The sequence below is a fragment of the Condylostylus longicornis genome, unplaced genomic scaffold (genome assembly GCF_029603195.1).
Source record: "Condylostylus longicornis isolate FDR11 unplaced genomic scaffold, ASM2960319v2 ptg000347l, whole genome shotgun sequence".
Taxonomy (NCBI): Eukaryota; Metazoa; Arthropoda; class Insecta; order Diptera; family Dolichopodidae; genus Condylostylus; species Condylostylus longicornis.
Window position 1 is genome coordinate 1 of NW_026578309.1, and position 13,437 is coordinate 13,437.

A 13,437-nucleotide genomic window follows, 5' to 3' on the forward strand; every position below is an offset into this window, starting at 1 on the left:
TCGAGGTTATTATCATTGCAGTCTCTTTATTATGAAGTTATTATCATTGCGTCATCGAGGTTATTATCATTGCAGTCTCTTTATTATGAAGTTATTATCATTGCGTCATCGAGGTTATTATCATTGCAGTCTCTTTATTATGAAGTTATTATCATTGCGTCATCGAGGTTAATTATCATTGCAGTCTCTTTATTATGAAGTTATTATCATTGCGTCATCGAGGTTATTATCATTGCAGTCTCTTTATTATGAAGTTATTATCATTGCGTCATCGAGGTTATTATCATTGCAGTCTCTTTATTATGAAGTTATTATCATTGCGTCATCGAGGTTATTATCATTGCAGTCTCTTTATTATGAAGTTATTATCATTGCGTCATCGAGGTTATTATCATTGCAGTCTCTTTATTATGAAGTTATTATCATTGCGTCATCGAGGTTATTATCATTGCAGTCTCTTTATTATGAAGTTATTATCATTGCGTCATCGAGGTTATTATCATTGCAGTCTCTTTATTATGAAGTTATTATCATTGCGTCATCGAGGTTATTATCATTGCAGTCTCTTTATTATGAAGTTATTATCATTGCGTCATCGAGGTTATTATCATTGCAGTCTCTTTATTATGAAGTTATTATCATTGCGTCATCGAGGTTATTATCATTGCAGTCTCTTTATTATGAAGTTATTATCATTGCGTCATCGAGGTTATTATCATTGCAGTCTCTTTATTATGAAGTTATTATCATTGCGTCATCGAGGTTATTATCATTGCAGTCTCTTTATTATGTATCATTGCGTCATCGAGGTTATTATCATTGCAGTCTCTTTATTATGAAGTTATTATCATTGCGTCATCGAGGTTATTATCATTGCAGTCTCTTTATTATGAAGTTATTATCATTGCGTCATCGAGGTTATTATCATTGCAGTCTCTTTATTATGAAGTTATTATCATTGCGTCATCGAGGTTATTATCATTGCAGTCTCTTTATTATGAAGTTATTATCATTGCGTCATCGAGGTTATTATCATTGCAGTCTCTTTATTATGAAGTTATTATCATTGCGTCATCGAGGTTATTATCATTGCAGTCTCTTTATTATGAAGTTATTATCATTGCGTCATCGAGATTATTATCATTGCAGTCTCTTTATTATGAAGTTATTATCATTGCGTCATCGAGGTTATTATCATTGCAGTCTCTTTATTATGAAGTTATTATCATTGCGTCATCGAGGTGATTATCATTGCAGTCTCTTTATTATGAAGTTATTATCATTGCGTCATCAAGGTGATTATCATTGCAGTCTCTTTATTATGAAGTTATTATCATTGCGTCATCGAGGTTATTATCATTGCAGTCTCTTTATTATGAAGTTATTATCACTGCGTCATCGAGGTTATTATCATTGCAGTCTCTTTATTATGAAGTTATTATCATTGCGTCATCGAGGTTATTATCATTGCAGTCTCTTTATTATGAAGTTATTATCATTGCGTCATCGAGGTTATTATCATTACAGTCTCTTTATTATGAAGTTATTATCATTGCGTCATCGAGGTTATTATCATTGCAGTCTCTTTATTATGAAGTTATTATCATTGCGTCATCGAGGTTATTAGTCTCTTTATTATGAAGTTATTATCATTGCGTCATCGAGGTTATTATCATTGCAGTCTCTTTATTATGAAGTTATTATCATTGCGTCATCGAGGTTATTATCATTGCAGTCTCTTTATTATGAAGTTATTATCATTGCGTCATCGAGGTTATTATCATTGCAGTCTCTTTATTATGAAGTTATTATCATTGCGTCATCGAGGTTATTATCATTGCAGTCTCTTTATTATGAAGTTATTATCATTGCGTCATCGAGGTTATTATCATTGCAGTCTCTTTATTATGAAGTTATTATCATTGCGTCATCGAGGTTATTATCATTGCAGTCTCTTTATTATGTATCATTGCGTCATCGAGGTTATTATCATTGCAGTCTCTTTATTATGAAGTTATTATCATTGCGTCATCGAGGTTATTATCATTGCAGTCTCTTTATTATGAAGTTATTATCATTGCGTCATCGAGGTTATTATCATTGCAGTCTCTTTATTATGAAGTTATTATCATTGCGTCATCGAGGTTATTATCATTGCAGTCTCTTTATTATGAAGTTATTATCATTGCGTCATCGAGGTTATTATCATTGCAGTCTCTTTATTATGAAGTTATTATCATTGCGTCATCGAGGTTATTATCATTGCAGTCTCTTTATTATGAAGTTATTATCATTGCGTCATCGAGGTTATTATCATTGCAGTCTCTTTATTATGAAGTTATTATCATTGCGTCATCGAGATTATTATCATTGCAGTCTCTTTATTATGAAGTTATTATCATTGCGTCATCGAGGTTATTATCATTGCAGTCTCTTTATTATGAAGTTATTATCATTGCGTCATCGAGGTGATTATCATTGCAGTCTCTTTATTATGAAGTTATTATCATTGCGTCATCAAGGTGATTATCATTGCAGTCTCTTTATTATGAAGTTATTATCATTGCGTCATCGAGGTTATTATCATTGCAGTCTCTTTATTATGAAGTTATTATCATTGCGTCATCGAGGTTATTATCATTGCAGTCTCTTTATTATGAAGTTATTATCATTGCGTCATCGAGGTTATTATCATTACAGTCTCTTTATTATGAAGTTATTATCATTGCGTCATCGAGGTTATTATCATTGCAGTCTCTTTATTATGAAGTTATTATCATTGCGTCATCGAGGTTATTATCATTGCAGTCTCTTTATTATGAAGTTATTATCATTGCGTCATCGAGGTTATTATCATTGCAGTCTCTTTATTATGAAGTTATTATCATTGCGTCATCGAGGTTATTATCATTGCAGTCTCTTTATTATGAAGTTATTATCATTGCGTCATCGAGGTTATTATCATTGCAGTCTCTTTATTATGAAGTTATTATCATTGCGTCATCGAGGTTATTATCATTGCAGTCTCTTTATTATGAAGTTATTATCATTGCGTCATCGAGGTTATTATCATTGCAGTCTCTTTATTATGAAGTTATTATCATTGCGTCATCGAGGTTATTATCATTGCAGTCTCTTTATTATGAAGTTATTATCATTGCGTCATCGAGGTTATTATCATTGCAGTCTCTTTATTATGAAGTTATTATCATTGCGTCATCGAGGTTATTATCATTGCAGTCTCTTTATTATGAAGTTATTATCATTGCGTCATCGAGGTTATTATCATTGCAGTCTCTTTATTATGAAGTTATTATCATTGCGTCATCGAGGTTATTATCATTGCAGTCTCTTTATTATGAAGTTGTTATCATTGCGTCATCGAGGTTATTATCATTGCAGTCTCTTTATTATGAAGTTATTATCATTACGTCATCGAGGTTATTATCATTGCAGTCTCTTTATTATGAAGTTATTATCATTGCGTCATCGAGGTTATTATCATTGCAGTCTCTTTATTATGAAGTTATTATCATTGCGTCATCGAGGTTATTATCATTGCAGTCTCTTTATTATGAAGTTATTATCGTTGCGTCATCGAGGTTATTATCATTGCAGTCTCTTTATTATGAAGTTATTATCATTGCGTCATCGAGGTTATTATCATTGCAGTCTCTTTATTATGAAGTTATTATCATTGCGTCATCGAGGTTATTATCATTGCAGTCTCTTTATTATGAAGTTATTATCATTGCGTCATCGAGGTTATTATCATTGCAGTCTCTTTATTACGAAGTTATTATCATTGCGTCATCGAGGTTATTATCATTGCAGTCTCTTTATTATGAAGTTATTATCATTGCGTCATCGAGGTTATTATCATTGCAGTCTCTTTATTATGAAGTTATTATCATTGCGTCATCGAGGTTATTATCATTGCAGTCTCTTTATTATGAAGTTATTATCATTGCGTCATCGAGGTTATTATCATTGCAGTCTCTTTATTATGAAGTTATTATCATTGCGTCATCGAGGTTATTATCATTGCAGTCTCTTTATTATGAAGTTATTATCATTGCGTCATCGAGGTTATTATCATTGCAGTCTCTTTATTATGAAGTTATTATCGTTGCGTCATCGAGGCTATTATCATTGCAGTCTCTTTATTATGAAGTTATTATCATTACGTCATCGAGGTTATTATCATTGCAGTCTCTTTATTATGAAGTTATTATCATTGCGTCATCGAGGTTATTATCATTGCAGTCTCTTTATTATGAAGTTATTATCATTGCGTCATCGAGGTTATTATCATTGCAGTCTCTTTATTATGAAGTTATTATCGTTGCGTCATCGAGGTTATTATCATTGCAGTCTCTTTATTATGAAGTTATTATCATTGCGTCATCGAGGTTATTATCATTGCAGTCTCTTTATTATGAAGTTATTATCATTGCGTCATCGAGGTTATTATCATTGCAGTCTCTTTATTATGAAGTTATTATCATTGCGTCATCGAGGTTATTATCATTGCAGTCTCTTTATTATGAAGTTATTATCATTGCGTCATCGAGGTTATTATCATTGCGTCATCGAGGTTATTATCATTGCAGTCTCTTTATTATGAAGTTATTATCATTGCGTCATCGAGGTTATTATCATTGCAGTCTCTTTATTACGAAGTTATTATCATTGCGTCATCGAGGTTATTATCATTGCAGTCTCTTTATTATTATCATTGCGTCATCGAGGTTATTATCATTGCAGTCTCTTTATTATGAAGTTATTATCATTGCGTCATCGAGGTTATTATCATTGCAGTCTCTTTATTATGAAGTTATTATCATTGCGTCATCGAGGTTATTATCATTGCAGTCTCTTTATTACGAAGTTATTATCATTGCGTCATCGAGGTTATTATCATTGCAGTCTCTTTATTATGAAGTTATTATCATTGCGTCATCGAGGTTATTATCATTGCAGTCTCTTTATTACGAAGTTATTATCATTGCGTCATCGAGGTTATTATCATTGCAGCCTCTTTATTATGAAGTTATTATCATTGCGTCATCGAGGTTATTATCATTGCAGTCTCTTTATTATGAAGTTATTATCATTGCGTCATCGAGGTTATTATCATTGCAGTCTCTTTATTACGAAGTTATTATCATTGCGTCATCGAGGTTATTATCATTGCAGTCTCTTTATTACGAAGTTATTATCATTGCGTCATCGAGGTTATTATCATTGCAGTCTCTTTATTACGAAGTTATTATCATTGCGTCATCGAGGTTATTATCATTGCAGTCTCTTTATTATGAAGTTATTATCATTGCGTCATCATTGATTCTCTTTATTGAAGAACACGCAGCTTTCCGTCTTCGAGATTGGAAGTAAACTTAGCCTTTGGTGCAATAATTGGCTCTGAAGTGAGACGGTGTGCTTGCTTCCCGTTTGCCCGCTCGTATCCTTTTCCTGTGCGATGCCGATTCATTGACGTATGGGGTTCAAACTCATTAACGTGGTACATCCCGTCCATCTATCTGAGAAATTCTGTGCACGACGTTGTGATCACCCTTGAATGTGAGCATCTGCCGTCGGAGGGATTCTCTGGCAAAAAGAACCGCATAGAGAGGCCTGATGTGTGAAATACACCCTTGCAGGAAAAAATGCGCGGACTGGTCAGTGTTTGTCGACAACTCCAAGTAAAAGGATCTCTCAACGTGATCAAGAAGCTGCAGAAGATCCTGGGAGAGCCAAAGTTTGCGCCAAACGAAAAACTATATCACTCTGTAAAGAAGCAACAGAAGATTAAAGACCAAAGAGAACCACCAGAACGACTATAGGGATGACTATTGAAGGGGTGACTATTGTCTCACATCTCTAAGATTGTCGACTGTCGGTACAAACGGTTCGTTGTTGATTGATGGTGGAATTCTCTAAAACATTGATACAAAATGAGAGAGAAGAGCGACGTGGAATTACATTTCTAAGAACGTCGAATTGAGCCTCCCGCCATATCAATTCCCGAATGACGCAATCAGAACCAAATCGATGGAACAAGCGCACGTCAACGCATCTCAAAGCGACGCCATCGACTCGAACAAATTGGCGGTAAAGCGCAAACCAGAATAAGGGCATCACACGCTGAACAGAAACAACAGAAACTGAGAACATCCAGAACACACACAAGCCAGAAGCGGAAGAACACTAGTGAGCACATAGAAGATACGGAAAACAAACAAGCCAGAAAACACACAAGCCAGAAAACACACAAGCTGAAAAACGCACCAGTTTAATGTCTGTGAGATTGCTTCCTGAGTCAGAAAGATCATCAGAAAACAAATCACACTGCAAAACAAAGTGTCAAAAAGAGAGAATGCACAAGAAGCGCTAACTTGCTGGAACCATAGAATAGGGATGGATGTGTCAGATATCAAATCAAAGGGGATGGGGCTTGGAGAGCTAGAATCAAGTTGCTGCAAAGAGGGATCTTTGAAGGGGTTACTGGAGGTTGCCGAGGGAGTTGTTTCATTTGCAACGGTCCCCCAGTATTTTGAGGAGCAAGTCCAGTCATAATTAGTTGTTGTTGATGTCAAATCTCCAGAAGCAGCGAGTCTGAGGAATCAAGGAGCACGACTTTATCATCACACCAACAGCCACTCTACACATCAGACCAACGGCGTTTAATCTTACGCATCACTCATTGAGGACACTCGCGTTCGCCATAATTCAGCTTGAGGAACGCGCAGTAATTTCGGAACAAACTAAAAGAACAAAACAAGTATTGAGTCAACATTAGAGACCCACGCCGGATTCTGGTGGGAAGCAATGACGAGAATCCCAATCCCTGAAGACATAAAAACGAAAGTGAATGAATTATGAGAGCACGTCTATTCATGACGCGCACTCCAGAATCATTAGCATGGAAATCATTAGCATGGAAATCATCAGCATGGAAATCAACAGCATGGAAATCATCAGCCCCGTACTTGAGTTTCGCTCCGTTCGAAGCTTCAATTGTTGAGAAATCTAAGCACCATCGGCATCGTTCACATTCAGATGTGCCAGCACAACATTTCTGCGTTGGATCAGATTCGGAGCCATTGAAATGAAACTGCAGATAGTTGTGACCGAAGAGTGCGTCCGGCGCTCTATCAACAACGGTGGCATTCGCGAGAAGAGTTCTGAAGGATGAAAATAAGACTGGACGCAATACAGACACTACCGTACCCTTTCACATTCTGCAGGTCATCAAGCCCCCATATCGGTCCTTTACGGCAAATGAACGTCCACCCATTCAATGAAAACCGTTCCGTCTTCACGCGACCGACGGAGTGCTGGGATCTGATTGGACTGACCGACATGGACAGAGAGCTGTAGCGCAGTGCAGGACCAGAACGAGCACCAAGAAAGATAGAAGACCACACAACGTTTGATTCATGGATCTGGACGGTACAGCGATGGTTCGAATGGGGGTCAAGACAATAGCAGAGGTGGTTTGAGATCAAAATCTTGAAACTAATGGCTTCGCAGTTTTGTTGTTGGGAAACGCGAATGAAAGTGAAATGATGCGCGTTCAAAACTCAGAAAAAGATTCGGTTCTGGCAATGCTGTCCGATTCGGAGGCCGCCGATGAATTCCTCTCGGGCTTCTTTCACAATGTTAACCATTGAACTGGGTTGAAGAATCTTCTCCACAGATGGATCGATTGTGAAGATTGGAGACGACTGTTTGGATTTCTTTGTTTTTATTTCTGGAGTTGCAAGAAAACTTTGGAATCCACGAATGGTTGGAGAGAAGACCGTGCTGTTACTGTAAGAAGGTTTGTCCCAAATGTTACGAAGATGTATTTCCTCCGTTTAAAGTTAAGAAAAACTGATGGACAAGGTGTTCAAAATGCTGTGATGGACAAGTCAATCACGCAGAAGCACCGAAGCAGCAATTTAGCGAAAAAGAGGAAGAGAAGCAGAAATACAGAGAACGGACTCTAATTGTTGATATTTGTAATATCGTCCTTTCGTTTCTGATCCCCAACTGCAGGAGATGTTCACAATCGTTGTTGCTTGCTGTCATGTTACTCCCTCAATCGGTTCATATTGGAAATTCTCAAAAGGCAAACAACAAAATATTAAAAGCATTTCAATGGGGATGAAAAGGCTACTAAACAAGTGCTCCACTGACTCTTCAATCTCAAAGGTGAATCGACTAATATTGCAGTTGAGTAGGTCGTCTATTCTCTCCCCCTTTAGATTAACGCGGTGCTTGACTGATGAGTTGACTCGTTCCCATAACTAGGGCTTTAGAAGATTTTAAAAGCTTGACTTTACAGCTTGATTTTAGAGCTTGACTTAAACTGTATTTTAAGCTTTATTTTAGAATGCTTGATTTTCTCAGTCGGACTTTGATGTAGAAGGAGGACTGAATGGACAAATTGGACCAAATAAATTTGTTTTCTCCGCAGTCGTGAGGCTAATTTGACAATCGCTCGGAAGCTCTAGTCTTCCCGCAATGTCACTTAATTCGACTCGGGCAGAAAATTGATCTAAAGGACTGAGAAGTTCAACCGCAGGGGTTGAAGGGTTGATCGTTGTGTCGACGACACTTGGATTTTTGGAACGATACAATTCCATTGAGAGGTTCCTTGATGCTCGATCGCAAGCACTTCCATGTGCGTATTTCAGAGCGTCTGCTGCATGATGGTTGAACACTTCGGAGATAATCTGTTGGGCTTGTGGCGTGATGGAGGCTTCGTTGTCGACAGAGTAAAGAACCTTTCGCACAATTTCTGAAGTAATTAACTGAAATCCTGACATCTGGCATCAGGCCTTAACAGGTTCACCTCCCATCTTCATCCCTGAATGATTTTGTATGTCCATTTTTGTATGAAACGCAAGTTTTCGTAATTCTCTCTTTATGCGTTGTTCGAATGAGCGGAGATACAACAGAGCAATCTCGTTGGGTCTGACAGCCAATGGAGTCCCAAATAGTGGAATTGGGACTTCCGAGTCTTTCATCGAATGTCGTCCTGAGAGTTCCGACTGCCTCAGGAAGACAAATTCCGCGGATGTTTTTTCTTCAGCATGCAGTGAAGGACTTTCCTCGGGGTTGTCAGGAGAAAGTGGCCAAGACATTGAAGAGACTGGTGAATCTGAACGGTTGTTAATGTCGCAAGGTTCATTATCAACCAAGAGAATCGGGCGACGCCGCAGAGTATTACGAGAGATGACGTTTGGAATTCGGAAAGGCACATCGAGTTGGGAAAGCATGAAAGGGCATTTGAGCGCCATGATAGGGAATGGGCCGACTGCCAGAAACGGAATAGTACAAACAGATACGACAATGAGGACAGAAGTTCCGTCGCTCAGACTCGATTCAGTTATCCCGATGCATCAACAGAAGGACGTTGATGAGATCCAGGAGAATGTGAAGGAGAATGTGAAGGAGAATGTGAAGAATTCCAAATCGTCTCTCATTGTGCCTTCATTAGGAATTCGACCGTCTTCGAATTCAACAGATTCTGATGGAAGTTCGTTGATGGGACGATTTGGATTGCTTCAACGAGGGATCCCTCCAAAACCTTCGGAAAAGAAGTCTGTGCGATGGAGCAAAACTCGATGTTCTCTATTAGCTCCACAGTTACACGCCAAACACCTTCAGATGAATTCAAGGTGTCCCCTGCTTGTCCCTTCCCCAGTCCTCGCTGCTGCTAGTCTCAGACCGAATGCATTGTCCATCCATCGATTGAATCATACTGGGAACGATCCAACATCGTGCGCCACTCGTAGTTCGTTCGCATCAAGGGCTTCAAAGTCATCAAGGGCTTCAAAGTCATCAAGGGCTTCAAAGTCATCAAGGGCTTCAAAGTCATCAAGGGCTTCAAAGTCATCAAGGGCTTCAAAGTCATCAAGGGCCTCGAAGTCATGTCCCACATCCTCAGAACATCTTTCTGATGAGAGATGCGTCACATTCGGATGTTTAAAAAACGATGAAGGTCGCTTGAAGTCAGAAGGACGGGACGAGAATGTTGATCATGTCGGGCTGTCAAGTATGGACACTTTCTCTGGAAGGGGGAACAAACGCTGCGTGACACTCGGAAGGTTCAATTCAACGAATTGGAATCAGGCCAGACAAACGCCACGCGATGTTCCGCATTATCGTCAAGCGTCTGGCGGTTCAACCCTTTTTTTTGCCCGAAGCAGCTCGACAGATTTGTCTCGCCAACCAGACTCATCAGGAAGTTCCATCCGTGCTTTATCAGAGACGGTCCACCGCCAGCCATCAGCAGCTTCCTCCCGCTCCGTTGGAATGTTTGCCTCATCAGCCCGCGATCGGTTGAATCGGCCGTCGATTAAGCGTCTGGGAAAAGCGGATTTTCGCGACAGTTCAAAGAAGCAGGTCAACCAGTATGTATCATCGTCGTCGTCCTCATCATCACCACCATCATCATCATCATCGTCTAATTGGGCTGCTCGATATCCAAAGGTGACCGGCAGTGATAGCGAATCATCAGTAAGCATGAATACAATCTGACCTTCATGATAAAATTTCACCTTTATTTTCAACTGAATAAAATCTCTTTTTTAATCGCTTCATAGGAAAGTTCAAGTTATTATCCCGGTCCCAAAATTGCACATCATGGTCGAAGGAAGGATCTTGGGGAAGCCATCTACGCATGCGACGAAGACCCAGTCACGGGTCGATGCAAGCCGATTCGTATCAATGTCTTCTCTCTAGATTTCTTGAAGAAACGCCATATCGCCATGACCTGGCTCTTGTTGGGAGCCTTATCGCTTTTCACACTATTGAGCGTATGTTATGATTTCTATGTCACAGTTGTAACGACAACATCGTCGGCCAAAAAGGATGTCGCAACCACCATTGCTGCCCTGCCTTTGACTTCCCGTCCCCTGCTACCTCCCCCCATGTATTGTCGGCGCGCTGGATTGTACGTTCCCCCAGAGTCCACTCAGCAGCCTCGAATTCCTCCAGAGTTGGTTGCACCAGACATTTATGCAGACATTCCACCGACGGTTTGGCGCACTTACTACAGGCAAGTGAAGTGGATAAGGGACGGTCTTCACTTCTGTATCCACTGATGCGCTCCTACTGAATCTCACTCTCACGGTTTTTATCAGTCTCAGAGAAAAAGAGTCGTTCTCAAAACTGCTGCTTCAATTCCTTGTGCAAATTGTTGAAGCCATTGTTGGCCGACTTCTTTATTACATCAGCTACGAGCCTGGTGAAGCTCTTCTTCGTCTTCTTCTCTTCTCGTTTTGTATCTCGAACTTTGTTCTTCTGGTTCAAGAGTTTTCTTTCATCTTCGACGAGCCCCTGCCAGTTGATGATGGCGCTGAGGAAATATCGGCGTTCATAGCACGACGGATTTGTCGTTCTGTCATTCTTTGCATCGACTTCTGGATGGAACTCGGCAAACGGACAACCGCAAAGTTCACTGAATTCAAGCGACGTGCTAACAAATTGGCAGTTCATGTCAAACAGCGATGGTCCATTCTGTTTGTTGGAACCGGCGGATTGAAGTTCAGTCTTGATTATTTGCACACTCTCCGAGACAGATTGTCTGGAGCAGATACTATACGAGGATCCACCTTCCAGTCAATCTTCAAAAACCCGACGCGCTACAGAGCGCTTGCCACCCCGCGTTTGCCTGCAGCGACTCCTCGTCTGCCTTCCTCGCCTCTGGAGGCTTCGGATACATCTTCCACCTCCAGTTCGCATTAGTTTTCTTTTTTCGAGTTCGGCTGGTATTGCGATTTATTGCGTACCAAAAACTTTTGTATATAATACTATCGATTTTCATAGAGATTTCTTCTCTGTCATCAATTCAAGTTCTACACTCCTGGCAGAACGAAGGTCAACTAACGCGCCAGTCTTTTGCCACTCACTTTGCCTTCCATATCCCTAGCGAGTAGCAGAGCCGTATTGTGACCAAATCCCGAGCCATCTGGACTGCTGCAGCAATTGGCTGCAGCTTTGATCCTGGAATTTCCCGCCAGTCAACTGGAATTTCTGCAATACGGTAATTAAATCTGAAAGACAAAAAAATCCTCAAGTTCTCTCATGATTGACTCGTCAGTGCTAGAAAGCTATGGACTCAAAAATCTCACATGGACGCTAGGACTATCAGTTCAACATCAAAAGCCCATCGATTTATGTGAAGTGACGGGAACAAAGAGCGAGCGGATTTCCGAGAAAAGAGTTTGAATCCGCACTGAGTGTCCTGGGAGAAGAACATAAAGATAATTCCAATTTCATCCAACTTACTCGAATTTTATTTCCGACAACTGCAGAGACAAATAAATGGAATCCATACATTAATATATTCCGATAGAACTTCCTCTACAAAAGAGCGTCATCAAAATAAAACATCATCAAGAGAGAAATAAACCTCACTCTAGCAACGGCCTCTGTTCCAACTAGATGTTGACGAGACCCGATTGCAATGTCATATGGAGGCACTCCCGAATGGGGAATAATCCGACCTGATGATAAATAGATAACAAAGACCCTCGATCGAGGAACGGACCACAGGAGTTGATGACAAGAGATCGACCACTTGCATCTGTGATAGTCGACGTATTAAACGAGTTCGAATCTATGGAGACAATCCAAAAAAAGAACTCGATATCATAAAATCATTGTACCTGAGGACTTCTTTACATGGTCTCCACACAACAAAGCTGTTTCTAGTTTTCCCAAGTCTGAGAATAATGTTGCACCATCTGCGTCAGCCATAAGAATATAATCTCCACGAGAGCATTGAGCCCCCTACAAAAAAGTGAAGCAGGGTTTATGAAATGGGGTCTCTACGGATTTCAATCCATGATGTAGGATCCCACTTACTAACGTTTCTCTAGGATCCCACTTACTATTCGTGTCGCAAATCCCTTCCCTCTGTTTTGTTTCAATTGAACGATTCTTATGTTTCCGCCAAAAATCTTTTCAGTCTTGCTTAAATTTACCGCAACTCGCGTTCTGATAGAAAACTCTTCTACGTGGATTTTCTGATCATCTTACGTTTCATCAGAGCTTCCATCATCAACGATGATAATCTCATATCGGAATGTCGAACCCGCTCGCGCTCGCTGGCTGAGATACGCGATTGTCGATGGAAGACTCGCTGGCAATCTCTCTGCTTCATTATACGCTGGAATGATGACGCTCAGATAAAGATAAACTGGTTGACTTTTCGATGATGATACTTTGGATGAAGGCTCATAGAGCTGGTTCAGTAACGTTGCCACATCCAGATTGTCCGAGTTCCATTTAATGGAGCCTCTGAAGAAGGAAATCGTGCAAATAAGATGCTCAGTGGTTCATTAGAAGACGAAACCGAAGCGAGTGAATATAAGAACGATTTTTTGTTGTTCCTTACTCGAGTGATTCGCGACCTTCTGGATCGAGACGCGGGGCCAT

At 39.8% G+C, this 13,437-nt stretch overlaps 1 protein-coding gene across 1 annotated transcript; it reads right to left on the minus strand.

Moving 5' to 3' along the window:
• Window positions 1–11,902: 11,902 nt before the first annotated feature.
• Window positions 11,903–13,437, minus strand: LOC129616966 (dolichyl-phosphate beta-glucosyltransferase-like). The gene is made up of 6 exons (XM_055532438.1): window positions 13,397–13,437; window positions 13,039–13,299; window positions 12,891–12,915; window positions 12,682–12,789; window positions 12,129–12,241; window positions 11,903–12,050 (listed from the first exon to the last, which is right to left on the minus strand). Exons 1-6 carry the CDS (start codon window positions 13,435–13,437, stop codon window positions 11,903–11,905), a joined length of 696 nt encoding a protein of 231 aa, XP_055388413.1.